We start from the raw sequence: 25,239 nt of genomic DNA, 5'->3' as shown, positions 1-25,239 counted from the left end.
CATTGATCATGAGCGATCCATTTCCTACCAAGCCGTCAGTGACCTCTCCCTCTGCCTGTTGCTTTGCTGGTCTGCAACTTGGGCTACTCTTGTTGCTGGGCTGCTATAACAGGAATGAGAGAACCACTGGGTTTGGCTTGTATAACCAAAGCTGGGTGGGGAAGGAGACTGTGGGCAGTGAGCGGGAAAAGCCTGGGGAGCCTGTTCTTTGACTTGTGGCTTTATTTGAGGGGCTGGCCACGTGGGCTGTACTCTCAGGTAGAGGCGGCGTGGCGTGGCTGCCTCCCCCAACACTTTCCTCCCCCTGTTCTCCTAAAGTGCACAGCCTGCCTTTATTACACACTTTTCTACAGAATGTAAATTGAGTACACCGAGTGACAAGCCCATGACCCCTGTGAAGTGGCTGCTTTTGCTGTCCGTGAGCCTTAACTCTGGCTCAGCCCGAGGGAATTAGTGGGGTGGGGAGTGGGGGAGGAAGGGTTCTTATGTTAGGAGGACTCTGTTTCCACCAGGGGTGAAGAATGGAGACAGTTCTTATCAGCTGCTTTCTTTCTCACCTTTAGAAACAAGCCCCAGAAGGGTGGGTGCCTGTGTGCGTGTGCTGTGCGTGTGTGTTGTTCTGTTCTCCCTCAGTGGAAACACCCTCTGGCTCTCACTTGGGGAAGGTGATGGAGACACCCTCCCCAGGCCCAGCCCCTTCATGACATTTCAGGCACTGAGCACTAAAGAGTTGGTTTTTAAAACCTGCGTCTCGAATGGCAAATATTATAACGTCACTCACCTGGTGTGCCGCCAAGGCTCTTTGAATCCCAGGGCACTTAAGAGGGAGGTTGGCCCTGACTGCAGAGGCAGCCCTCGGCTCACCCAGCCTCTTTTCCCCTTGTGTGTGGTGGTCTGAATTTTGTTGGTTCTCTAACACGTACCTTTACACAGAAGCACCTGTTGTCCACCATGCCCCGCAGGGTCGTTAAGCCCTCTCAGTCCCTTCACAGCATGAGCCAGTTCCAGAAACTGCAGTCAGTAGAGTTTTGACTGCGGAGCAGCAAATGTTTGGAGGGCCGCCCAGAAGCTGCCGCTGCTCTGTAACCTGCGCCACCCGGCAGAGGGAGCCACTTACCTGAGCAGGCACTTCATGGGAGTCGCGGTTCCCAGAGCTGTGGTTGCCGTCAGGCAGCTTGCAGTCTTTCGTGTCAGCCCGAGCACAGGGCCCGGCTTCTGCAGAGGAGTACTGCCATTGCAGTCACGTATCCTGAGTGAGTGCCCAGTGGGTCAAGGTCACTATTTTGGATGCCCCTCTCCCAGTAGGGAGATTTCACTAGAAACCCAGTGCCACTATGTCAGGTAGCTCTGCGGTCTGCAGGTGCCAGGCCCGGAGAAGGCAGCCAGCGCTCCATGAAGCTGGTTAATTACATGTGAGCTGCCAGCAGGATGACTGTTCCTTTCCTATGGATCATTAGGAAACCATCCCGGCCGGCATAGATGGGGCGAGGGAAGTCTGATAATTCCATCACCTCCCTCGGCTTCATCAGACAGGTCTTCCTTTCCTCCCTTTCAGTCTAAAGCTTTCAAAATGGCTGGGGAGGAGGAGAGGAGGGAAAAGAAGTTTCCACTTAATGCACGTGTTTTTCTCCTAAGCTGGAAAGTGGCCCCCTGCTTTCAGATCGTCTTGGCAGCCAGAGTACGGAGGGTTCGAGGCTTGCCATGGGTGGGAAGTGCTAGTGGCTCAGCTCCTAATACATTTGCAGCAAACTACAGAACGGGCCCTGTTTGGAGACGAGGCAACGAGTGCAGCAGGTGGCAAATAGTCCGGCTCCACTAGGGCCCTGGATGGGCACCATCTTCTTCCTTCAGCCAAGGCAGCCTCAGTTCCTGCTATGCCTGAGTACAGAAAGCACTTCTGGTTTTTTAGAAGCTTTTAGGCAAAGATGGGAGAAGGCAAAGCAAAGAAAATATGGGAAACTCAGTCTAGTTAAAAACACTGCCCCGTCAAACAACCTAAAATAGAGCTTTTCCTTTGTCAGAAGAATTTAGAATAGAAATCTGCATTTCTCCATAGAGCATTGAGTGCAAAAATAAAAAAGGGATTATAAATAGAAATAAGCATGACCCATTCAGCTTCCAAGGACTTGAGCATACAGCCTTCTGAATACTGCCTTAGAGCATTTTATAGCTATGAGGCCTCTAGGCGTCATACTGTCCAATCCAAACGGTTCACAGTGGTTGAGAGCCGAGGCCGGAGGAAGGTAATCACTAGGGCACGTTCACACGGTAATTCATAGACCTGCTGTCTCCATGCTCCCATTGTATTGCTCCCCTCGGCACCTCCCAGGCAAAAGCCACTGCCACCTGTCCATCCACTCGCAGTACAGGTGGCAATAACTGGAGAGTGTGACATCGGTGGCGTGTAAAAGGGAGTCAGGTGAATGTGACAGGTGGACAGAAGTGGTAAGCAACGTGTGTTCTCTACGCTCCATTGTGAGAAAAGAACAAGAAGCTAAGACAGGAGGAAGTCCTCTGGGGCCTCTGCGTTCTGTAAGGGAGACTCGCTAGACAAGGGTGCCGCGAGAACGGCAAACAGGACGGGAAGGCCTGCCAGAGCGGGAGGAGGACAGGTGTCTGACCCACCTGGAATCGTCCACTGCTTTTCCTGACATGTGAATCGTAGAAAAGCTGTCTTTCTTGCCAAAAACTAAGCTTCACGAGAGCCCAGAAGAAGCAACCACGGAGTGCCAAGTCGAGGGTTTTTTCCTTTTCCTCTGTGTGCGTGTGTTGGGGATGAGGAGGGCGGTTTACAGAATTGCTTTGCTTCGCTTTTCTCACTGAGAGAGGGGCGTAGGGGTCAGATTTCCTGTCTGGATTGCCCTTGAGCTCCTTGGGGAGCTGGGATTGCCCCCCAGGCTTGAGCTCTGTGTTCTGGTCACGTTCAGCCCAGGCACAGGATAGCCCCCCAGCCGCCCTCCCAGCATCCCGTGCTCTTAGACCTGCTCCCTCTACTGTCACAGGAGGCTGATCCGAAAGCCGTGCTGTGGTATCAGGGTCTGGGCTTCACCTCCACCCTATAGCTGAGGCAGGTTACCCATCTTGTTAGCGGTGGTGTCTGCCTGTCTTTCTTGGGATTGTCAAGTGGGGGAGGAACAGATTACATTTTCCAGCAATTTAACTTTATTAACTCTGACTTTTTCCCCCTTTTTCCAAAGCACAACTGAATGGAGCTAAACACACACACAAGGGCTATATTTGGTCCTGATGGTGCTGTAGAGTAGGGAAGGCACAAACATAGAGGATTGTCTGCTAGGACCTAGTAAACACAGGGAGGTGTCAGGGCTGGAGAATTCAGTAGTAATAATAAGCATTTATACGGTGCAATGACAACTTTGATACAGGGTATAATCTTCTGGGGATTGCTATTAATTGTGCTTCTGCCTGTGAATGGCCCCCTGGTGAGGGGCTGTGAACACCACACAGAGTTAAGCTATATTAAACATCAATTAAAACAGCGTAAAATAGAAATGGAATAAAATATGCAAAGGTCAGAGTGGCTGTGAACATGCAGACGAGAGAGGGGAGAGAGGGGTTAGGGCCTGGTGAGCCTAGTACACTGGTGGATTCATGCTCCTATTTGCTCTAAGCTTTTGAGTTTTCAGGTTTAGAAGGGTTGCCAGAGAGTGAATAATGGTACCCTCCAGCTTCCCTCAGTTCAGTTCTTCCCCAAAAGGGTTTCAGAAACTACTCATTGCGGCCAGTAAGAAATGAGCAGACACAACCAGGCAATCTACCAGCACTGTCCAATAGAACTTTCTGTGAGGACGGAAGTGTTCTTTACGTGTGCTGTCCAGTATTGTAGCATCCAGCCACTTCTGAGTACTGTGTACTTGAAATGTGGTTAGTGCAACCGAGGCACAGAATCTTTAATGAAATTTAAATAGCAGCGTGTGGCTACTGGCTGCCATACTGGACAACGCCAGACATTTGCCCACACCTAGCGCTCAGGAGGTGTCCGATTGGCACTCTCCTTCCTGAACCAATCTGTGCCTTCTCCCACACCTCACACTGTTTTCTTCAATACTTTTTTTTTTTTGACCCAGTCTTCTCATGCTTTTGACTTAAGCTTCCAAATTCTTTCATAAGGGTCACACGCAAGGCCAAGAGATGAGAAAGGAAAACAGGCCGTGGCTTTGTCCTTGCCCCCTTTTCTTCTGACAGCCCAGAGTCAAGCTAATACCAGATGTTCCCCACTCTCCCAGGCAGAAAAGAAGTGAATGGCTTTGGATCTCTGGCTGAAGATCAGATCTACGGCGCTGTCACTGTCCCCACTGAACATCTGATTCAGTTGCTGGATCTGACCCTTGAGTTCCCCAGAACCTGCAGGGATTTCAAATTCCCAGGTCATCCAGGGAACACTCACCTGAGGTCCCTGTGGCACCTGAACTGTGAAAATACCTTTTCCCATAGCTCTTTCAATACCTGTTGAGTCCACTTATTGCAATGCCATAGTATAGTGGAACAAAGCACTGGACTTGTAATCGAAAACCCCGTGTTTAAGTCCTGGCTCCTCCATTTACTGAATCTGTGACCTTGACAAGAATCACTGTACCTCCCTGGGGCTTCATCTGCCCCCATAAAAATGACTCGGCTAGACTGAATGACCCTCTGGGTGCTGAGAGGACCTAGAAAAGAGATCCAGAGAAAAGAGCCCCTCATTGCCGTGAAGCCCTACGCCTCCACTCCGTTACCCCTTCAGGTGTCAGGCCTGCATTTCAAGCACCCCTTTCCTGAGGCCACCGAGAGGCCTCACCTGTGTCTAATTACCACTGACTCACACTTGGAAGTTGTCCAGCAGTACAGACACGCCCTGAGCCAGAATGGGTGGCATGCCCCGTCCCCCCGCCAATTATTGTCATACTCCTGTGCATCTTGGGGAGTCGACGACAGTCCCCAGTGACTGTGGGGCATCCTCAGAGATGGTGTTTTAGCCTGCTGCAGAAGGCGGCGGGGGTTTCCTGGCTTAGGCAGTAGGTCCATAAAGAAAAGAAGGGTTTGGGAGCTGCCTGATGCGTGCCAACCGTCCTGGCTGGCTAGTTGTTCGCCAGCCCCCTCCTCCCAGCAGTCACTATTCGCTGCTTCAGGGATTGTCCCCAGCTGCCCAGAGCCCCTGTGTGAGCCAACACCACACAGCTCACAAAGGGCCCTGTAGCATCTCTAACTGAGGAGCTGGTGAGCAGACGCCCTCAATAGAGGTATTTTTAGCTGCAGTGATACAGCCTCATCTTTTTGCAGGATGTGCAGGGCTTTTTTTTTTAATGAAATAAGTAAGATTGAAGACTGGGGTCCCAAACCCCAGCGCCCACACCCAAGAAGTTTTGGTGCACCCCACTCACCAGAGGCCTCATTAATCCTGCCTACAGCCAGGCGCTGAGGCTCGGAGTTGGCCCAGAATACCAGGCGGGAGAGACAGTGTGCACAGGGAGGAGAACCAGAAATAGAGCAGGCCTAATGCAGGCTGGCCTGCTGTGAGGTGCTGAGGGCCCTCTGGGCAGCTGAGAACAACTCTCCTTCCAAGCCTTTCAGACCTTTGATGGGTCTGGGGGACCGAGTGAGTGGGCCTCACAGTTAGGACAGCCTTGCCTTGAACGAGGGATTCCGTCCTGTGGCTTGCTGACTTCCTAATGCTTTCGTTTTCCTTTCCTTCATCCTGGTCTGGGACTCACCTTTTCCTTGCCTTTTTTTTTTTTATTGTATACCATGTGACGGGGGGCTGTGGGACGTTCGTGGAGCTTGTGTCAGACCCCACAGAGGAGTCCTGGGGTGATGAGGCAGTGGCTCTCAGCCCCACCTGCACACTGGGATTGGGAGCTGCGGGAGGCTCTTAGGAAAGATCCTAATACCCGGGCCTCCCTGGCTTCATCAAGCGCCAGATTTTTACTTTAAGTTCTCCAGGCATATTAGGTGATAGCAAGGAATAATTTTATTAATCGTGTTAGGTGCGATAGTGGCATTGTGGTTATGTAAGAAAATGGCTGTGTTTTTTAGAGATGCATTGCTGAAGTATGGAAGGGCAAAATGACATCATGTCTGGGCTATGCTTTAAAATACTTCAGCAGAGAGAAGGGGGGATAGATGAACCAAATATGACAAGTTCAATAATTGTTGAGCCTGGATGGTTGGTGTATGGGAGTTCATGACAATTCTCTATTTTCAGTGTTTCACATTTTTCAAATTGAAAGGTTTTTCTAATAGTGAAAAAAATGTTAATTAAAAAGCTCCCCAGGTGATTCTGATGCTCATCTCAGGTTGAGAAGCAGTGGTTTAAGAGATTAAATTTGGATCCCCACACCGTAGATCAGCTCTGATTTTGGATAACCTAAGACCTTTCAGGATGAGTTCCTACGAGTATCTGGACCCCAAACTCTTGGGTAGGTGAGGAGCAGGGTGGGCACAAAGAACAAAGCAGACCTGTGTCTGTCGTCAGAGTTCACAGTGGACAGCTGGACCACTTTGCCTCTTGCACGCAGTGACCTCAGTGCCACCCAGCCCCGAGCGCTGTTGTGCCGTGTAGTTTGCCTGCCAGCGCTCCCACACTCCAGCCTGAGGACCTTGCTCGCCACACAGGAGATAGAAGACAGCTGCATTGTGACACATGCCACGGGGGGTCCTGATTTCCTCTGTGTTCAACACTATTCCTAGTGGGATTCTGCTGAAGCGGCAGGCGGGGGGGGGGGGGGGCTGAAACCTGCCCCTCCCCCTGCTCCCAGGAGCCCCCGTGTTCTCAGCTCTGCGTGCAAGTCTCCTCAGTGCGTCTTCCAACTCCCAAGCAGGATTTTGCTCTGGCTGCTCAGCAGGTGGGGCAAATAGCAGCCTGCTGCAGCCACACTAAATGGAGCTCAAGCTAGAAGCTTCCGTGCTACGTTTACACAGCACAGCCTTGCTTAGGACCCTGGCTTAGCAGCTCTTTGTTCAGGGGGCTTTGCTATTTACACCTCAACGTTCAGTGCGTCTGTGTGTCGCTAAGGGAAGCTGAAGCAGAGAGTGGGCTACAGACTGCCAAGGTCAACCAGCCCGGAGCTTCACTACCCGTAGTATTTACTGAGAGCCTGGGTGCCCTCCTTCCCACTCCCAGGGGAAGCCTTGACATAGTCCTTTCAGCAAATGCCAGCTTGAGAGAAGTGCGAAGTCACCTCCTGCGCCTCTAGGAGGGCCTGGAGCAGGTCGTCCCCCCAGGGTCTGAGTCAGTATTGGTCCTGCTGCTGTCCGGGGCCTACATCCAGAATCCCAACGGGGGGACTTGCTTCCCCATAAGAACGAGCAGCCTGGGAGGCGCTCTTTGGCTGGGAGGGGGCAGAAGCTGTCCCTGACTCTGTGCTGCTCCCTGGCACATATCTCCCATCGCCACGCTCAGACCATCCATCGTAACTGTTTCCCCCGCTGTGCTGAGCTCCTCAAGGGCAAGGCCCAAGCCCTTCATGTCCGCTGTTCCCCAGTGCCTGGCACAGTGCTGGTCGCCAGACGGGCTCTAAGTAAGCGCACACATGAATAAGTGAACCACAGAAGGGCTCCGGCCGGGAGTGCCATCAGCTAAGGGTCAGAAACCTACCAGTTAAGAAAGTAGTTTCTCGTTCGTTTAGGCTTCTGAACCTAAACTGGGTGCTGATCGGGAGCCCTGCCTGAATCAGCTTGTAGAGCAGCCTATGACGAGGGAAGGCTTCTCTTCTTTTCCCACCTTCCTCAGGAATAAATGGTATTCTCTCTGTGCCTCGATATTTGATATTCATGGGCCTCTGAACATCTGTCCTCTCTCCCTCCTTGCCGGGGGCTCTGAGCAGGCCGACATGTTTGTAGGAGGGTTTCCCTGTATTTTTTCAGGGCCGTCAGTCGAGTGGTACCTGGCTAGTTTTCTTGGAAGTTACTCTCCTGAACCTGAATGAAACCTCAGGACCCCTGGCTCAGCTTAAGCAAAACCATGTACAGGAGGCGCGCTTCTGGAGTTAGTGACAGGACTGTCCTGTCTGAGCATTGAGTCTTCTCCCTGCTCTCTCAAGTCTAGAGCAGAGGCTGTCATCCTGGGCGTGCCCTCGGATCACCTGGGTACATTTTGAAAATATCCAAGTGCTGTCTCCTCCATGTGTGATCTAGAGTTGGGACACTGGTATTTTTTAACAGCTCCCTCAGTGTGGGGAATATGTACTTGGGACTGACAACCACTGTCTTTTCAAAGCGTCTTCACCAGGAGGAGCTGTACGGCACTGAGCACCCCACTGCTGGCCTTCCCCCCTCACCCACCGCCACCAACCACAGGAAGGTGGAAGAGCAGAAGAGTGTCTGTCGCTCCGGGCGCCCCGTGTCGCCTCCCTTAGCTAGCTCTGACACGCAGCTGCCATCCCAGGCCGTGTGATTGACGGTGCAGGCCTACCCACACGCACACACAGAGCCCAGGGCTGCTTAACCTCGGGCAGGTGACTGGAGGGGAACAGGTGTCTGTGGACAGCAGTTCGATTTTGTTTCAGAGGGCATTAGTGAGGGAGAACAGTCCAGAGCTGTCTTTGCAATTTGTTGAAATGAAGGTTTTAAAAAAAACATCTAGCTCAAGGGATTCTCACCTGGGTTACGCCCACCAGCTCCCAGGCGTCACATCCCGCCCTGCAGTAGCAGAAGCGTCTGCCTCAGCAGTGAGAGGCAAGGCCAGACACCAGTTGAAATCCCAGACGGCGTCCTCCCCTCCCTCCATCTCTTGTCAGATATTTCAGGCTTTAAGTCCTCACTCGTGCTCTGCCTACTTGGCTGGCTGTTCTTGCACTTGAGCGGCTTGTTGGCCTGGACAGGTCCAAGCTGTCGGAGCCGTCAGGAGCTGCACCTCCCCCCTCGCGTCTCCTGTCTGAGCCAACCTTGACTCACAGTAGTGCAGACGGCCCCGGCCTTATCCAGTGACGCCCGCCACTGCCCTCCTCCTCCTGTCCTGCTTTCCCAGCGATGAAGGGGCTGGGCCAGGCCTGGCCTGCAGGTCAACCTGGGGCTGCCACGGAGACCACTCTTAGTTCATGCTCTGGCATATTCACCCAGACAACACGCTAAAAATAAATATATATATATATATATATATATATATATATATTTTAATCTGAACCACATAGGACAAGGGTACAGCAAGGTCTGAGTTCAGATTATGCAGGAAACACTTCCCAGCCTGCATGAGAGCGAATCTGTTTTTGCAAATAGCCTTAGTTTTACCCACTCTGCTTCCTGACTGTTCCTGGGAGCTGAGAGAGAACGAGGCGAGAGCAGGAATAAGCGTTCCTTCTTTTCCTCCCCTTCTCTCCCTTTAATGTAGACTGGGCAACTTCTCTACGGCACCTCGGTTTCTCAGACCGGCTCCAGGTGCCGAAAGGTGCTGCCCTGCAACATACCACTGTAATCAGTTCATTTCCTTTCTCCTTGTCCCTCTCCAAGAGAAATGAAGTGGCAGGTGACAAATGTGAGAGGGGTCGTGGGTGACCTTGTACACGAGAAAGACATGCCGCACCAGGGCTGGCCTCACTCTGCCTTTCCCGGTGCTAGGTCCCTGCCGAGCTGCAGACGCACAGGAATAAGGGTCCCATTTAGCAGGCTCGGCCTGAGTGAGACCCGCAGCCATGCCCTCTGGCAGCAGCCTGCAGCAGGGAGGGATGCTGCGGCAGCAGGCTCGTCAGCCACCGGTACAGCTTTGGATGGGGCAATCAGCGCAGACACATTGGCTCACGCAGGTCGTCTGTAAACCTAAGGGACCCCAGCAGCTATTGGCAAGCCATTGCTCCAGCAATACCAATATTCACGTGATTTACCCTGAGGCTTAGCTGCTACCCACATTATTTCCAAGAATTCTTCTCCGTTAGAGGAAACAGTCTGAGGCTGCTTCAACACAGCCCCTAAAGCCAACCCTTTTCATGCGGGAATATCAGGACTGAGATATACGGTATCTTTATTGGCACCCAAGGACCAATAACATAACTGACTAAAGACAGAAGCTGCCTGCAGAGCCTCTATCCCCCCAGTTAGAACCAGTCATTTGATGAGCATTCTCATGTCCTAGTGAACGTGAGACGGTGGATGGGATGGAATTAAGGGGGCTGAGTCCACTCCAAATATCATGGTTACCTACAGCCTAGGGTTGGGGGTCTACTCTCTTCTATCCGATTTGCTAAGTAAGGAAGAAAGATCTTTTACCCTAGTCCAGTACCTAGGAACCTTTTTGTGTCTCTAAAGCCACATGATACGTATCACCAAACTGGTCGATTTCCTGTTCTTCAGGACTGGCCCTGTTCTCTGGGGCTTCTGTCCAGCAAGGTATGTTGCTTTCTCTTCCTGCTACAGTTGCTGCTTAGCCTGTTAGCCCCAGGAAACTTATTCTCTTGGATCCATTTTCTTCTCTTCAAGTATCACCACGTTTTATCGACCTGCCTGCTTTCATTTTTGATCCACACGTCCTCGTCATTTAGAACCGCTGGACTAAGGTGACCTGTGGGCACAGTCCAGGTTCTTGACTTGGGTCCCAAGGGTCCGAAATTGACAGGATTTGTCTAAACCCTTAAAGTAACCTTTTTGTAGCCAGAAACCTTAGCAGATACACTCCCCCCCACCCCACCCCTTACCCCTTACCCCCAGTGACAAAGGAGCCTTGGAGCCGCTGAGCGCAGTGACTAGAGGGCAGCAGAGCTCCAGCGGGGGATGTGGGGATGCTGCCATCTCCTTCCGGCCCAGCCTCTCGTCCTGTAACAGCGGCTCAGAGGCTTGGAGGTTGGGGTAGGGAGGTTCCGCCCTCTCAACTCACTGTGGCACTGCCTGTAAACCTGCCGAGCTAGGGACCTAGAGAGCTGCCTGCACTGCCCCCATCATCTGGGTGCCTGCTTGACGCCAGGATGCCCTGGGCCCGAGGCGGCTGCATAAGTACAGCTGCAAGCTGCCCAGCTAGATTGTTCTTGTTGTCCCAGCCCAAGGCGACCTCTCAGGCTCCGCGTGTGGCATTCACTGTAACTTTAGGCATGAGAGATGGCACTGTTATCTCTGGGAGCAGGTAGGGAAAAGATTCCCCCGCTGAGTCTTCCTGGGTCTCAGTTCCAAATGGAAAAGCACAACCCTCCCCCACCCCAACCCGTCATCGTCTCCCACTCTGCACACCCGATTCTGCCTCAGGCCATTTCCCAGCCGCAGCTCTACTGGGGGCAAACTCTTTACCCTCGTGGTACTTTGTAAGCTGGAGCAGTGAGGCCCAAACTTCCAGAAGCGAGATGAGATGATCTCGTGGGGCTGACAGGAACAGCACAGCCAGCATTTGTTTTGGGTGTTGATTTCCACATATTAAATGGTTCTCGTTGCCACTGCCACTGAACTTCCTTGCCCCTGTGTGTGATGGCCAGGTTCTGTATCAACCATGAAGTCCGTGCAGGGACGGAGAGCTTTGCTGCTGTGCTCTGGCACCTGAAAACGGTTCTGTCTCCAGCACGGAGCTGCCAGTGGGGAACTGCTGAGGTGACACCCTAGAGAATCGCCAGGGAGACCCCTCCATCTCCTGCCAAGCTAAACAAACCCTGCCCTGCACGGTTCTGAATCACACCTCCCTGCAGATTCATTCCTCCTTCCCTGGCTCAGCTAGGGTACCGCCTTACGGGAAAGTCCTGGGTGTCAGCAAGAGAGACGTTTGAGGAGAAAGGAACTGATGGAGGAAGGGGGAGTGCCACTCAGTCATCTTTTAAGCAGAAAGGAAAAGGTCAGCGGAGCCACACGGGGCCTGGGCTACATCAGTGTTGACTCTGCCTTGCTGCAGCAAAGGGACCGGCTCACCGGGGCCAGCAGTGGGCACTGCCAACCCTATCCAGCTGCCAAGCACAAAGTAACGCGTGCTCTGTATACACAGATGGGTCTGCATGTCAGCATGAGCCTGTTTTTAGCCCTTGCCCAGGAAGGGCAGCCCACGATACAGTAATTTAATTAAATTTGCTTCTCTCCATGGCCCACATATTTGAAGAGGTTTGGGGGGGAATGAATCTGGCTGAGGAACATTATTACCCTGCCGCTCTGGCACTGCCCCAGAGCTGAGCCGCAGTCCCATAAAGGGTCTTGCCATCCTGAACACGGCCCAGGGCATCTGTCTGCACTGCAGGCTCTGTAGCCGGGCTGCCTGCTGGCACATCTGGCAAGGCAGCCTCTGGAAGCAGTGCATCTCCATCACAGGGAAGCCACTGGGGGCAAAATAAGGGGACTCCCCACCCCCTACTCAAGACCTGCTGGTAGCAGCCTCAGCAGTACTTAGAGCCACGTATTAGCTTTTTTCCCCACCATCTTCAGTGTATGAGAAGGGAGAGGGCAGGATGAGAGGACCCCACCCCTCAACTGACACTGCAGCTTCACTTATCCCCGCAATTTCGGTGTTAGCCCACACACCTGTGCTTCTGCCCGGAAGGTGATCAGTATTTAGGGACCTGAAATTGATTCAGCTTTCATATTACCATGTTGCATATCTCAAATGCGATCAGTTTTTGTTCATTATGCCTGAGCTTAACTCGTTCCCACACACCCCACACCCCTGCCTCCCAGCCAGTGCCTGCTAGTCTTGGCATTAAGTTTATCAACTCCTCAGGAGGTGCCTAAGCTTTTACTTTCTCCTGTCTTCTCCCTCCCGTCCAGAGTGTCTGCCCTTTCATCTTATCACTAACCTCTAGCCTATCTCTCAGCCCTTTTTGTCCTAGGTCAGCAGTACCATGCCTTGGAGAGGTACATTTCTCTGGTTATCTTTCTGTCCCCCCAACAGCAGCACATCCTCCTGGCTGGTAATCTCTCCTGCATGATGATAATAGCAGCACCTCCGAGAGAAAGGGAATTTCTCTGGCACTGTTCATCTCAACACCAGCAGAACACAGGCTGTTGCTTAGGAGTGGGAATCATTAGAGTCAGGCCATTATTGGAGGGGACCAGTCTCTAGGGGAGCTGGCAGAAATTACTGCTCCTTAATAGACGGAAACTCATTTGCTCAAAGCCCCCACCCTCCTCTTTATTTCTCTGCATTCTCCACCTCCCCTCTCTTCCCAGCTTTGAAGTTGAGAAGAGAGGTAACTCCACCCGATCCAAGATGGCAAATTTCTGCTAAATTAACTTGGTTGAAAGAGATCCTTGGCTGTAAGCGGCCGTCTTTTAGAAGGTTTCTACTGGGACTTCACTTGAAACCATCATGAAGGAGATAGATTCTAATTAAATATATGTGATAAAATCCTAGGCAGGGCCACTCCGTTTCCCAAGAGGGGATTTGTTGAGATGGGGGAAGAGGAGACGTTTACTAGCTGCAGGCCCCCAGTCAGCCTGGGCTGCCTGAGCTTTCCCTGTGAGGGTCTCCTTGTTTACAGTACCAGGGAAGGTAGAAGCAGAACTCTAGACGTCCCTGCTTCTCCAGTGGTCCACTTGACCTTGAACGGACCTCTGACATGATTGAGCTTCTGCAAAACTCCCTTTCACAGGGATACCTGTTCTTTACAGCTCTTCACTTTTATAGGGATGGGGAGGGCGGCCTCAGCCACAAGTGCTCCTTCTAATTTGTTAGCTGTTTGGGCAGCCATCAGAACTCCCATGCCCTGGAACACTCATGGCTGAAGAGAAAGGAAAAGTTGCCTGATTTTTCAGCTCTAGCTGTTTGAGTGAAGTCAGGAATGGGCACCATCTGGCTGACAGCATTAAGCACAGATAAAGTACTGGCCTGAAAGGCCTTTCCCTTCTTTCCCTCCCTCCCTGGAAGCAAAGGGTGAGGGACTGCACCAAATTGCAAACTCCAGGGGGCACTAATCACTTTGTAGCTTCTGTCAGTGGCGCCCCCTGGAGCTGTAAGTCGCAGTGGCCCTGCCGGTGCTAGGCTGAGAACCCAGAGACCTGGTCTCTGCATTACCAGCTAGCGGGCACTGGCAGTCACATCCCCCCTGGGCTTCATTTTCCTCACAAATAAAATGAGAGGGTTCAACTAGATTTTCTGAATTAACTCGGAAGCTCCCTTCACTGTCTCCACATTCCTGAAGTTAGAAGCTGTAAACCGTCATTCTGTCCTCAGTGACCATTACCATTCCAAGGTCGACCAGCAGTGAGAACACACTGTGGAGCTGCCCTCAGCTGATATGATACCACTCACTGGTCAGAGCAGATGTGGACTTAAAACAGGAAGGTGGAAGAGGAATTAAAGGGAAAGCTACCCTGCAGACCAACGAGCTGAAACCAGAGGCACATGGAATAGGCCAATTCCGTGTTGTGTTTGTGCTTCTCTGTGGCTTCAGAACCTTTTTTCCTCAGACACAAGCATACGACACATCCGGTAGTTCCTGTCGCTTCCCTCACAAGGGAAACAAAATGAAATGCAAACATGTTTTGAGCTATCTCAGTCTTGCCATATCCCTCTAAGTCTCCTCTCCCCATTCCTAATTTGAAGATTGTCTTCCCTTCCCCTGGTTCCTTTAGCAGTCTCTTCCTTGGCCCTCCCTCCTATCTTACTCTAGACTTCCCCAATTCATCTCCTTAAGAGATGAATTGGAAGAATATGCTGTCATGTCAGAAGGAAGCCAGTGTCAATTCACACAGGCAAACGCTAATAGGATAAAGTATTATCCGACTTCCTTTAAGTCCAGAAATTAAGTCGTCTTGCAGTGGTAATAGATTAAAACTGTATCCACTGCAGCTGGTGGGCTGCAGGAATAGGCTGTTAGTATGAGGCCTGGCCTCCATTCCTGGGACTGTGATGGGCCTGTTGTGAGGGGTGCGCTGTGTGTTCCTACAAACACAGCGGCACTATCCAGGGAACTGCCTACAGCTGATTCAGTTCACCTCCAGGGTGGAGCCTGAGTGGGAGGACCTGTATGAATGTTCTTAATGAACCTGGGTGAGCGGGTAGGGCCTTGAAGCCTGGGAAGAAGTAGCCCGAGGCCAGGAAACCAAACTTTGCACAGGAAACAGTTAGTGTGTGAAAGCACCTCTCCCTCATCTTTGCTGACTCATTGAGCGGGTAGAGTGGCTTATCTGGTAACTAAATGAGCACCTGCACAGACAGGGAAACCAGGGTTGAGACCTTATTAAAGAAATGTAAGGGACTACAGATTAAGGACTTGCCTTGGGAGAGGAAGCAGAACTGTTAGAAGGAAGAAAGAGCCATCAGGCTTCTAGAATGGAAGGATCTTGCGGGATATCCTAGGTCCTATCATGGCAGACGGCTGTACGCAAATGGGAATTATGGGGGGGGGAGTCTGATAGGAGAATTAACGGGGGGGTGCTTTTTATTAATGGGAGATATAAGAAGGTGGGTGGATATTAAAGAAGCAAGTAGATCAAGGGCTGTTCCTTTGGTATTTGGTAATTAATCTAAACTTCAGTAATTGCTCTAGTATTGTTCCTAGGCACACAGGATGGATGAACCCGGAAGGCCAAGTACTACTTTGGTCCATCCAGTCCCCACACCTGGCATTAGAGTAGCCTGTCATCTCAGCGCCTCCCTGCTGTAGGTTTCAGAGTCTTTACCAGGATAAGCTAGAGAAGACAGCGCCATCCTCTCAGATGCTTAACTTCCTTTGCCAGGAGAGCCTCTCCGTGGGCTCTCCCCCACGGGCCCAGGCCTGACCTTTCTGACTCACTGCCAGGGTCCATGTGCACTGAACTCAACAGTCGTCATTATTTTTATGGGAAAACACGATTTATATAACACTCTTTTCGTGGATAAACAGTGAGCTGCACCCTCTCCTCTCCTCTCCCCCCATGACTGTGCCTTCACAGAAATGAGGGAGGCCCTGAGGCAGCCCATCAGGATCAGAATTTGATTACAGCCCTGAGGGTGGGGTTGCCCCCCCCCACCCTTGCCAAGCAGTGGACAGCCTCCAGCATCGGGAACAGGACTGTCGTGGGCAGGTGGTTTGGCCCAAGTACTGACAGCAAAGCTGGCATGTTCCAGAGGATGAAACCTGTGATCATCCTAAAATCTAATTCTAGCCTCTCATTAGGAAATCAAATGCATTTTTTCTTAGGCTTCTCTTGGAAAGTTGATCTCCCTGCTTTTCTTCTGCTCTGTTCCGTGCCATGAATATCGCTACCGGCCCTCCCCCCGGCCAGGGTCCAGCCAGCCTCCTGCTTGCTAGGGCAGAGGAATCTCCCTGGCTCTCCTCCCTAACTGCATTGCAGCCCCTTAGCCTGTGCATCTGCCATACAGCTCCATCCTGCTCTCACCTGTTCAAATTATGGTGCTTTTTCCTGCCTTTCTTTCCTTCAAGCCCTCCAATACTGCTTTGAAGCCCCAGCAGCCCTCTCTGTGCTCCCTTCTCCTTCCTGGTGCCTCCGTGGGCCCACCTCCCTTGGCAAAGCACCCTGATAAGGAAACAGGGCGAGGTGACGAGACACTGGGAAGCTCACCCTCCTGGTAAAGGACCAGGACTTTTAGTAGGTGCTTCCTGTCCCAGCCCTCATCTTGTGCACCTCCAGCAGCAGCAGCTTTCCTTTCTCCTGACCCACCATAAGAAAAGGTAATCCGTTCCTGGCCTAAGACAGTGCCTTGGGCCATCTAAAGAGCTAGATTAAAGAACAGAGCACAAGGCAGTGTTTTCCTGGGAAGAAAAGTGCACCCCATCTTTCCCACAGTGTTTGGGCTTGTAGATGGTGCTGTCGTGCTGCCCAGGACTTCTGGATAATTAATTAGCCTTCCTCTTTAGAGTAGCTCAGTAGGCATGTTCTCTCTTTGGACATGGATGAGGTTCAAGAATAGAGGTGGTGATGGGGGCTAGTCAGTTGGTCTGTCCCCTGATCGTCAAATTTCAATTCCTACAACAACTACGGAGTAGTGAGGTAGATGCCAATATTATGCCCATTTTACAGATGAGGAAAATGAGTATTTGTCCAAAGTCACATAACTAGTAAGCGATAGAGCTGGGATTCAACCCAGGAAGACTGGCTTCAGAGTCCACACTTGTAAGCACTATGCTGTATTGCTTTGCAGATATGTGTATTTCACTGAAGGTTCCTGAAGCCTTTATCCCTGCTCCAAGAAGCAATTTACTTCATCTCAATTTAAAGCAAAGATGAGAACAACCTTAATCCACTACCCAAACCATTCTTCCCCCCTCCGGGGAAAAGGGTGCTTTCTGAATGGACGGAAACCAAGAGAGGTGCTTTGAGCCAAAAGCTGCCTTGCAGTTTAGCTGAGGCAGGATTTAGAAATGGCGTGAACGGTGCCTGCATTAGCCGATGGCACGGAGTGCTGAGTGCCAGCAGAGGAGATAAAATCAGACATATGTTTGGATATAAATGTTCTCTCTCTTTTTCTTCTCTAATTTTAAGCCCTTGCTGCTTTGTTGCAGTAAAATGTTGAAGCCTTAATTGTGGGCTCTGGCCCCCTAAGGTAGTAGCCTGGGCTGAGTAAGGCCCACTTAGCCTTCTCTTAATCTCTACCCATCTCCACCATTAACGGCATGGACTCTGCATCTCTTCCCCATTAATAGGCATTGTCTTCAAGGGACTCTTTACTAGGCTGCTGCCCTCCCCCCACCAGCCCCCCCCCCCGGTCCCAAAAAGTTGCTAGCTACAGTACATGTTAACAGCCATGATAGAGCGGATGTCCCTAGGCCTTCGAAACTAGCCTGTCTGCTCTGTCTTCACTGATAGTAGAATGCAGCTTTACACCAAAGAGTGATAAAAGGCCCTAGAACAAATTGTGGGAGTGGCGACCAGATCATGATTTTAGAGCTGGGGCCAGGGTAGATGCAATGGAGGAGAGGAGTTAAAGAGCCCCCGCCTCCCCAAATAGTCTCATTGTTCAGCCAAATAAGCAGAAACCACTCCGCTGGGGAGAAGTTGCCCTTGAGAGGTGCTCTAAGGCCTCTGTCAGTCCTTTACTCTGCAAGCTTCCAAGGCTAAGGCTGGGAGAAGGCCAGTCCATCGTTCCCACTGTGAGCACCCTGCCTTGTCTACTTCACCTTTTCCCTAGCAGCCGCTGCCCTCTGTGGGATCCCGTGGTTTCTGCCTGCCATTGAACCTAAGAATCAGGAAGCTGTTAGGTATAGTCCTGAGAATCCAACTCCTTAGTCAGCACACGTGGCCCTTGGGCCACCTCTGGGGCCCCTGTGGTCCGAATTCTGCTCAGGCCCCGGAGGGCAGTAGAGCTGGTTCTGAAGGAGACTGGACAGCTCCAAGAGGAGGGAGAAGAGAACACAGCAATAGCTATAGGAAGGCCCCATTTTCACTGCATATTGGCCAGGAAAGAGAGATGTTCTTGAGAGCCAGTAAGAGCCTTTATGAGAAAGCACATTGGTTTGGGTAGTCAAGAGACCTGGGTTTCAGTCCCACCTCTTCCACTAATTAGCAGTGTGACCTTGGACTGTATCTTTCAGTTTCTCTGGGGCTCGGTCTCCTTGACTGTAAAATGTGAAGGGATTAGACTACATGGTTTTTCACGGCCTTTAAAAAATTCTGTAATGAAAAGTCTCTAACTCCATATAATCAGCGGCAGTCTTTTCCCTGTAACGTGTTGCTATGACTCCCCTCCCGAAGAGCTGCCAACCCGTGTTCCGTTCTCAGGTAACAAACCCTACAGCTTGGCCAGGCCGAGGATGAGTCACCCGCCCAGCATTAAAGGCTGCACTTTCGGTGCTCGTGGGACTCCTCTCTGAAAAGTTGTCCCAAGTGTCTGCTACAAAGGAGGGTGTACCCGACATCACGGCAGAGGAGAGTTGCCACTCTAAATGCTGAACCGGTGCCCAGGTCAGGGAGTAGGCCCAGTGGGGAAAGGAACTCCCCTTGCAGCTCTAAGGACACTCATACCCAGGACCATATTCTCTCTCCCCCAGGAACGTCCTTTGAGGTTCCTTCTGGAAAGCACTTCTCCCTCAGATTCCAAGACCTGAATATGCCCCACCCCCAGGACAAGTGCATTTGTTCATAGGACTCTTCCCCAGGAATGTTTTAGGCCCATTTCTTCCCCTCTCCCCTCAGATCTTTGTTCAGCCCCAGAGCCTTTGTCATTCCACAGCTACTGCATAGTTCCCTGGCCGCCCAGATAGCTGTCAAAAGAGGAGGGGTGTAAGGAAACGGGCTCCACATCCTCTATTTCTGAAGCAGCTCCTTCCTTCACAGTTGCCTCTGAATGTGTACCCAGGAAGCTGTTCTAAACAGCCTGAGCTGTGTCTTATGGCACTAGGAAAGGGGGTGACTTCTTGCATTTTTCAACTGGTCCTCGCCAAGTCCCACCCTTTTCTCGGCTGCAGCTTTCTCTTTTTACTGGGGGTAGGGTACTAAAGGACGGGCGGAGGAACATATCATTGTAGCCTAGAGACATGAATGGCAGTTTCTAAAAGTGTGAGCCCATGCATACACACTGCCACAAACACCGACACCCAGAAATGTTGTGTATGTGAAATACACAAACACACAGAGGAGGATTAAGAATTGGCCCTTTCTTAGCCAACTGCTGCAAAGTGCTGCCTGCCTCTCTCTGTGTTCAGCGCCAGGGAGATGACACCCACTCAGTCCCGATTCCCTGCACTCGTATAAATACTAGTGCTGAAGAGACGCAGGGTCCCAGTTCAGGCAGCCTGCCTGGACCACGTCCCTCGGCTACACATCAGGAGATCAATACCCACCACCACCAAGACACGTTTGACTGACTATTCAGCACCCAGAGAACAGAAGCAACACCGCCTGTGGGATCTTTAAGCACAACAACATTATTGCAGTGCTCTTAAATCCAGGTCCCCCGGGGTCCCCGTGTAGAGCTGGTGCTGCCTGACCAGCAGCTTCTGCTGAGGTGGCGTTTAACTCCTGGCCGGGTCCCAGGAGCTGAGGCTGACCCATTTCCCCCGCTTTTCCAGGGCACAGGGAATTCAGTTCTACCCCCCAACAGAGCCAGGGACTAACACACTTAGCTTGTGAGCGGTGCACTAGTATCGGGGTGCTTTTATTTAAGCTAAGGAAAAGTGGCTGACAGCTTTAGCGTGTTCCCATACTTCAAAGAAATGGAAGATTGTCCTCCCCTCCCCTTTTTTTTCTTTAAATAGAAATTATTTGGTCAGTGCGCATAAGAAGCTATAGGTTCAGGGTCTTACTCAATTTAACCCTTTGGGGACACTGAATTAAAAATTGAACAATATTTATTAAAATACAAAAATACACTTTTCTCACGTTACAATCAGTGGCATTTCCCCCCCACACCCCACCCCCTTTCAAATCTGAACCCTTTATTTCCTTTTAAAGCTAAAATAATAAATGAAAGAAGTTACATCATTAAATGGACCAGAATAACAGGGATCTCTGCCTTCCCCACCCACGCCCGCCCTTTCTCGTCCCCCTCCTCCTGAGGTAGCTCTGGGAGAGGGAAGCATTTCCCCCCATTGTGCTACATTCAACAGGACTCCATGCCACACTCATTCTGTGTGTATCACTTTGTTTTAACTGGATTTCACATCTTTTTTGTGAACCATCCTGGTGAGGAAAGGCTTCATCACTTTCAATGAGCCTGTGCCCTTTTTGTCTCTCCTCTTTCTTCTCTACTCATGTCCTGCCCCCTCCCCATCACCACAACCAGTTGACATCAGCAGTAATAATCCCTAATGAATCAGCATTTAGAATAGTCACCAAATCACAAGCATGAGAAAAGCTTCCACTCCCCCAAGCTTCCCACTCCCAGCCTCTCCCCCCTTGTCCACCTTAAACCAATCCTTTAAAAAAAAAAAAATCATCAAATGCATCACTGTCTACAATCATTTGTCAGATACCAGGAACAACAGGTGGACATGGCACAATGCTGAGTTATGGCCTCCTGCGAATACCTTCTCTCTGCCTCTGCTCTCCCTTCCCATCCCCCTTTGGTACCACGCCCCCCTGCCCCCCCAGGGGCCACCTCCTTCTCCTGGGAAGCCCTGAATAGACACATGCCTTGCACAGAGTGGGTTAAGCCCAACTGCAGGAATCTGGTGCAATGTGAAAGCGCTTGACTGACAGCTACGCCAGCTCCCTTCCTTCTCTGCTCCTTCCCGAAGCCCTCTGTCAGGCGGGTCACGCTGTGTCCCACTGCACAAACCAAGAAGACTTGTGCACAGGGATGCACATACTCGGTCCCTTAAGGTTTCAGTTGAATTTTGGTGGTTTTCCTGTTTAAACTACATTTTACAGGTCTGTCTTTCCCTTGGCCTCTGAAGAAAAAATTATTGCCTCTCAACATTTTAAGCACAGTACAAATTCTTAGTGCTCTTTTTCGTTTGTTTGTATTCTTTGTTTAAATAAGATAAATCTGCAAAGACAGCTCTCAGCCTAAGAAAGATGTCTAGAGAAATGGGTATTCCTGTGTCCTATGAAGCATCTTCTAAAAAATGACAGTTCAGTCTACCCTCCACCCCTCAGCAGCCCACACCCTAACTCTTTAGGGATATTGGTTGGTGTTTTAGTTTGTTTTATTTTAGCAGTTTCAACCCTATACCAGAAATCTCTCCTGGCAGCACAGCAGACTGACTTGTGGCTTCTATCCCACAACATTCCCAAGGTCCCCCACCCCCTTTAAATAGAACTTACAAGTTAGAAAATAGTTTTGTTTTGATTTTTCTTTTTAAATTTTAATATAATCTGTTTCTTTTACCAGCCCATAGATTTAATATATAAGCATATACAAGAAAAAGTCTCTCCCCACTCTGTACAAAAGTTGCTGTCTTTTGTGTGTGTGTGCATTCTATTGCATTTTATAAGTTTGGGGGGGGGGAGTCATATTTGAGTTTCCTGTACCTTGTCCTTGGTATGGGTCTGAATGATATAAGGTTCAGAGATAGTAGTGACTGTGGGGTGCAGAGAGTTCCCCAGACTGTTTTCTGTCCAGTGGGCCCCATGTGCTGGTTTGTAGGTGTTGTAGTTAATATGGTCATGAATTGTGGGCAGCACGACTGCCCCCTCACCTGATACACCGGATGGAGCTGCTGCTGCTGCTGCTGCAGATGCCGCCGCTGGGATGTCTTCATCCACCTGGATAATCTCAACAGTCCGGGCAGCTGTGACTGTACTCCTCTGCTGGTGCCGCTTGCGAAGTTTATAGAAGACAATCAACATGGCAGCAGCTAGCAGAGTCACTGCCACGAAGCAGCCAATGATGATCTTGGTGGTCTTCATGACTTCATCCAGGCTGGTCTGCATCTTATCATTGGTGTCCGTCGCGGTTACCGCCACCTGCTTGGGCACACGGGTGGTCTGAATGAGCACCGTGGTAGAGGTGGTATATGCCGGCTGGTAACCAGTGGACGTAGTAGGAACGGGCTTGTACTTCCGTGTTGTATCCTCAGGCGAGATCTCAGTGGTCTCCACTGTGACAGTCGTGAAGAAGCTGTAGTTGGAGGTGTTGAGCTCGGCCGTGCTCACGTTGAGGTAGGCCGAGGCATTGGAGTTGCCCGCCACGTTGGTCACCATGCATGTGTATACCCCAGTGTCTGAGAGCAGCACATGGGAAAAGTTCAAGGTGCCGTCGTTGAGGACAGAGATCCGTGGGTGGCGGGAGGCGTGGCTGAGCACTGTCCCATTGGGCAGCAGCCACTTCACGGAGGACATGGGGGGAGTCCGACACTTAAGTTCTGCCATCCGACCCTCAGAGATATTGAGGTCCCGAGGTGCATCCATGATGAAGGGGGCAGAGCACTGGAAGGAGGCCTGGTCCACCTCCACCAGGTAGCGGCCTCGCATGTGCAAGGGAGCATGACAGCGGCCACAGCAGGTGGAATTGGTGGGTATGTACTCTCGAAGCCACCAGGCTAGCCACAGAATGTCACAATCACAGTTCCAAGGATTGTGGTGTAGGTGCAACTCCACCAGGTACCTCAGTGGGGTGAAGAGGTCATGGGGCAAAGAAGAGAGGTTATTGTGGGCCAAGTTGAGTTCCACCAGGGAGGCCAGCCCATCAAAAGCATTCCGCTCGATCAAGCTGACCTGTGAGTTCATGACCCACAGCTTCTTGAGGGAGCTCAGGCCATGGAAGGAGCCAGGCCTGATCTCAGGGAAGTGGTTTCCTGACATCTCCAGCTCCTCCAGCCCCACCAGGGGGGTGAGGTTGGGCATATCTTTAATGTTGCACATGCCCAAGTTCAGGTACTTGAGGTTGAACAGTCCCTCAAAAGCCCCCTCCGAGATGTACTCTAGCTTCTTGAGCTCCCCCAAGTCCAGGCGCATGAGGGAGGGCACCCGGTTGAAGGCGTAAGAGGGGATGCTTTCTATGGGGTTGTTGCGCAGCCAGAGCTCCCGCAGCTTGGACAGGTATTCGAAGGCCCCGCTCGGGATGACTGTCAGCCAGTTGTCAAACAGCTCCAGGGTGTTGAGGCTGGCCAGGCCGTTGAAGGCCCCCACCTCGATCTGCCGGATGGAGTTCCTGCCCAGCTGCAGGACCTCCAGGTGGTGGAGGTGGCGGAAGGTGTCAGCCTGGATCATCTGGATGTTGTTTTCCATGAGGTTGAGGTACCGGGTGTTGGAAGGAATACCCTGAGGGACCTCGGAGAGGCCCCGGCGGGTGCACACCACCTTGCTGAACTGGTTACTGCACGAGCAGACAGACGGGCAGTTCTGGGGCCCGGCGGAGGCGGCAGCAGCGATGGCTGCACACAGAATCCACACTTGCGCCGTGAGGTAGACGACGGGGAGCAGGACGGCATTCCAGGTGTGGTGCACAGTTACCTGCCACAAGAGCTTCATGGTGTGGCACGTTCATAATTCACCACCGCCTGGGATTTTGGCTCGGAAAGGAGAACCAGCCCTACCCCGGCTTAAGTGAGCTAGGAGCTCCTCTTTCCATCTGGAGAAGGAGGTGGGGAGGGGGCGATTAGAGAGACGGAGCAGATCGGCCGGAAAAAAAAATCATGCCAAACTAAAGAGTGGCCCCTCGTCTACCAGCCCCCCCCTCGAGGCCAGCCCTCGGAAAGCTGGGACTTTCTCTCCCCCTTTGCGACCATCCCCACCCAGTCATTCTCTCTCACCTACCTCGGAAGGAAGGAAGGGAGGGAAGAACTGGCGCGGTGTCCTTAAGCGTTCGCCGCCGGAGCTGGCCACCTCGTTCCCATTCTCACTTCTTAGTTTTAATTAACAAAAGGGGGAAGTAGAGGGGGCGGGGAGGGCAGAGGGGAGGGGAGGGGTGGGGGAGACAAAATGGCTTCTAGTAAATCCGGAGCCGGCTAGCGGAGCCGCGGAGTTGAGGCGCGCCGGGAGAGCCGAAGCCCGGCGGGCTATGCAGGTGCATGCCCCCCCCTCAGCCCGAGGCGGGGCGCCACCAGCGCTTCCCGGCTTTGTCCTTGGACCCTGGCCCCGGCTCGCACCAGCCGAGGAGGAAGCCGCTTCATCGCCGGAGTGTGCCTCCGGCGCCCCCCGCCCGCTCCGGGGCTGCCACCCGGCGGGGAGTGAGGGGGCGCCCCGCAGCCTCCCAGGCCGCGCTCGCTGCCGAAGCTGCCGCCGCGCTGGCCCCTCTCCTTGTGTCGGCCGCTCCCGGCCCGAGGCAGCTGATGCAGTCGTTCGCTCGCGGTGCTGCGAGAGTTAAGAGGAGGTGTTCGCCGGTCTTTCGCCCCCCGCCCCCCCCCCGCCCGCCCTCCGACACACACCCCCTTCTCTCCTCGTCTCTTCTCTTAAGGGTTAAAAAGACAAAAACTGGGCTCCGTTTCCCAGTCCGCCGGCTGCTGGTGCGAGGAGCAGTAATCCGTCCAGCCCCCCGAGGGGCAGCGGCGTGGAGGCAGCGCCGGGACCTGGTCTGCCGGCCAGAGGAGCGCGCGACGGCCGGGTCGCCCCGCGCCGCAGGCCCCTTCGGGGAGTCCGGGGGCGGCTGCAGCCCCCGGAGGCGCGGAGTCGCCCGCCGCAGCCGGGCCGCCGGCGTGCCGCCGGATCTGGCTTTGTGCAGAGGGAGCGAGTTCAGGGCTCCGGCCCCCGGCGCCTTCAGCGGCTGCGCTGCCCGCGGACTGCTGCAGCGGCCCCGGCGCTGGCGGCGGCGGCGTGAGCAGCGGGGGTCGCGGCTGCGGGGAACGCTCCGGAGCCCGGGAACATGGTCCCCACTCGCTAGCAGCAGCGGCGGCGGCGGCGGCAGCAGCAGCAGCAGCAGCGGGGCCCCTGTGCACGGCGCCCACCGTCTCCTCCTCGCGCCAGGCTCGCGGTGTTGCAGGCAGCAGCCACGCAGACTGCTCTCTCATCCTTTTGTCCTTCAGTCAGAACGTGAATGTACTGCTGACGCATACTGTTCTGAGGAGAGAAGATTAGCGTGATGCAGTGCTCTTA

General features: G+C 52.4%; 2 protein-coding genes across 2 annotated transcripts in view; one reads left to right on the top strand and one right to left on the bottom strand.

Moving 5' to 3' along the window:
- SND1 (staphylococcal nuclease and tudor domain containing 1) overlaps positions 1–25,239 on the top strand; it is a 419,451-nt gene that overhangs the window by 336,003 nt on the left and 58,209 nt on the right. The window lies entirely within an intron of this gene.
- LRRC4 (leucine rich repeat containing 4) lies at positions 20,282–24,560 on the bottom strand. Its single transcript, XM_030853701.2, has 2 exons — positions 23,965–24,560; positions 20,282–23,779 (listed from the first exon to the last, which is right to left on the bottom strand). The coding sequence occupies exon 2, from the start codon at positions 23,677–23,679 to the stop codon at positions 21,718–21,720; it is 1,962 nt and encodes a 653-aa protein (XP_030709561.1). The 5' UTR covers positions 23,680–23,779; positions 23,965–24,560; the 3' UTR covers positions 20,282–21,717.

Source organism: Globicephala melas, chromosome 9, assembly GCF_963455315.2.
Source record: "Globicephala melas chromosome 9, mGloMel1.2, whole genome shotgun sequence".
Classification (NCBI taxonomy): Eukaryota; Metazoa; Chordata; class Mammalia; order Artiodactyla; family Delphinidae; genus Globicephala; species Globicephala melas.
Note: the sequence above shows the minus strand (reverse complement) of the source record. Positions and strands in the feature narration are given on the sequence as shown.

Coding starts and splice junctions, on each gene's coding strand:
- LRRC4 (XM_030853701.2), bottom strand. CDS start 23,679: ATGAAGCTCTTGTGGCAGGTAACTGTGCACCACACCTGGAATGCCGTC.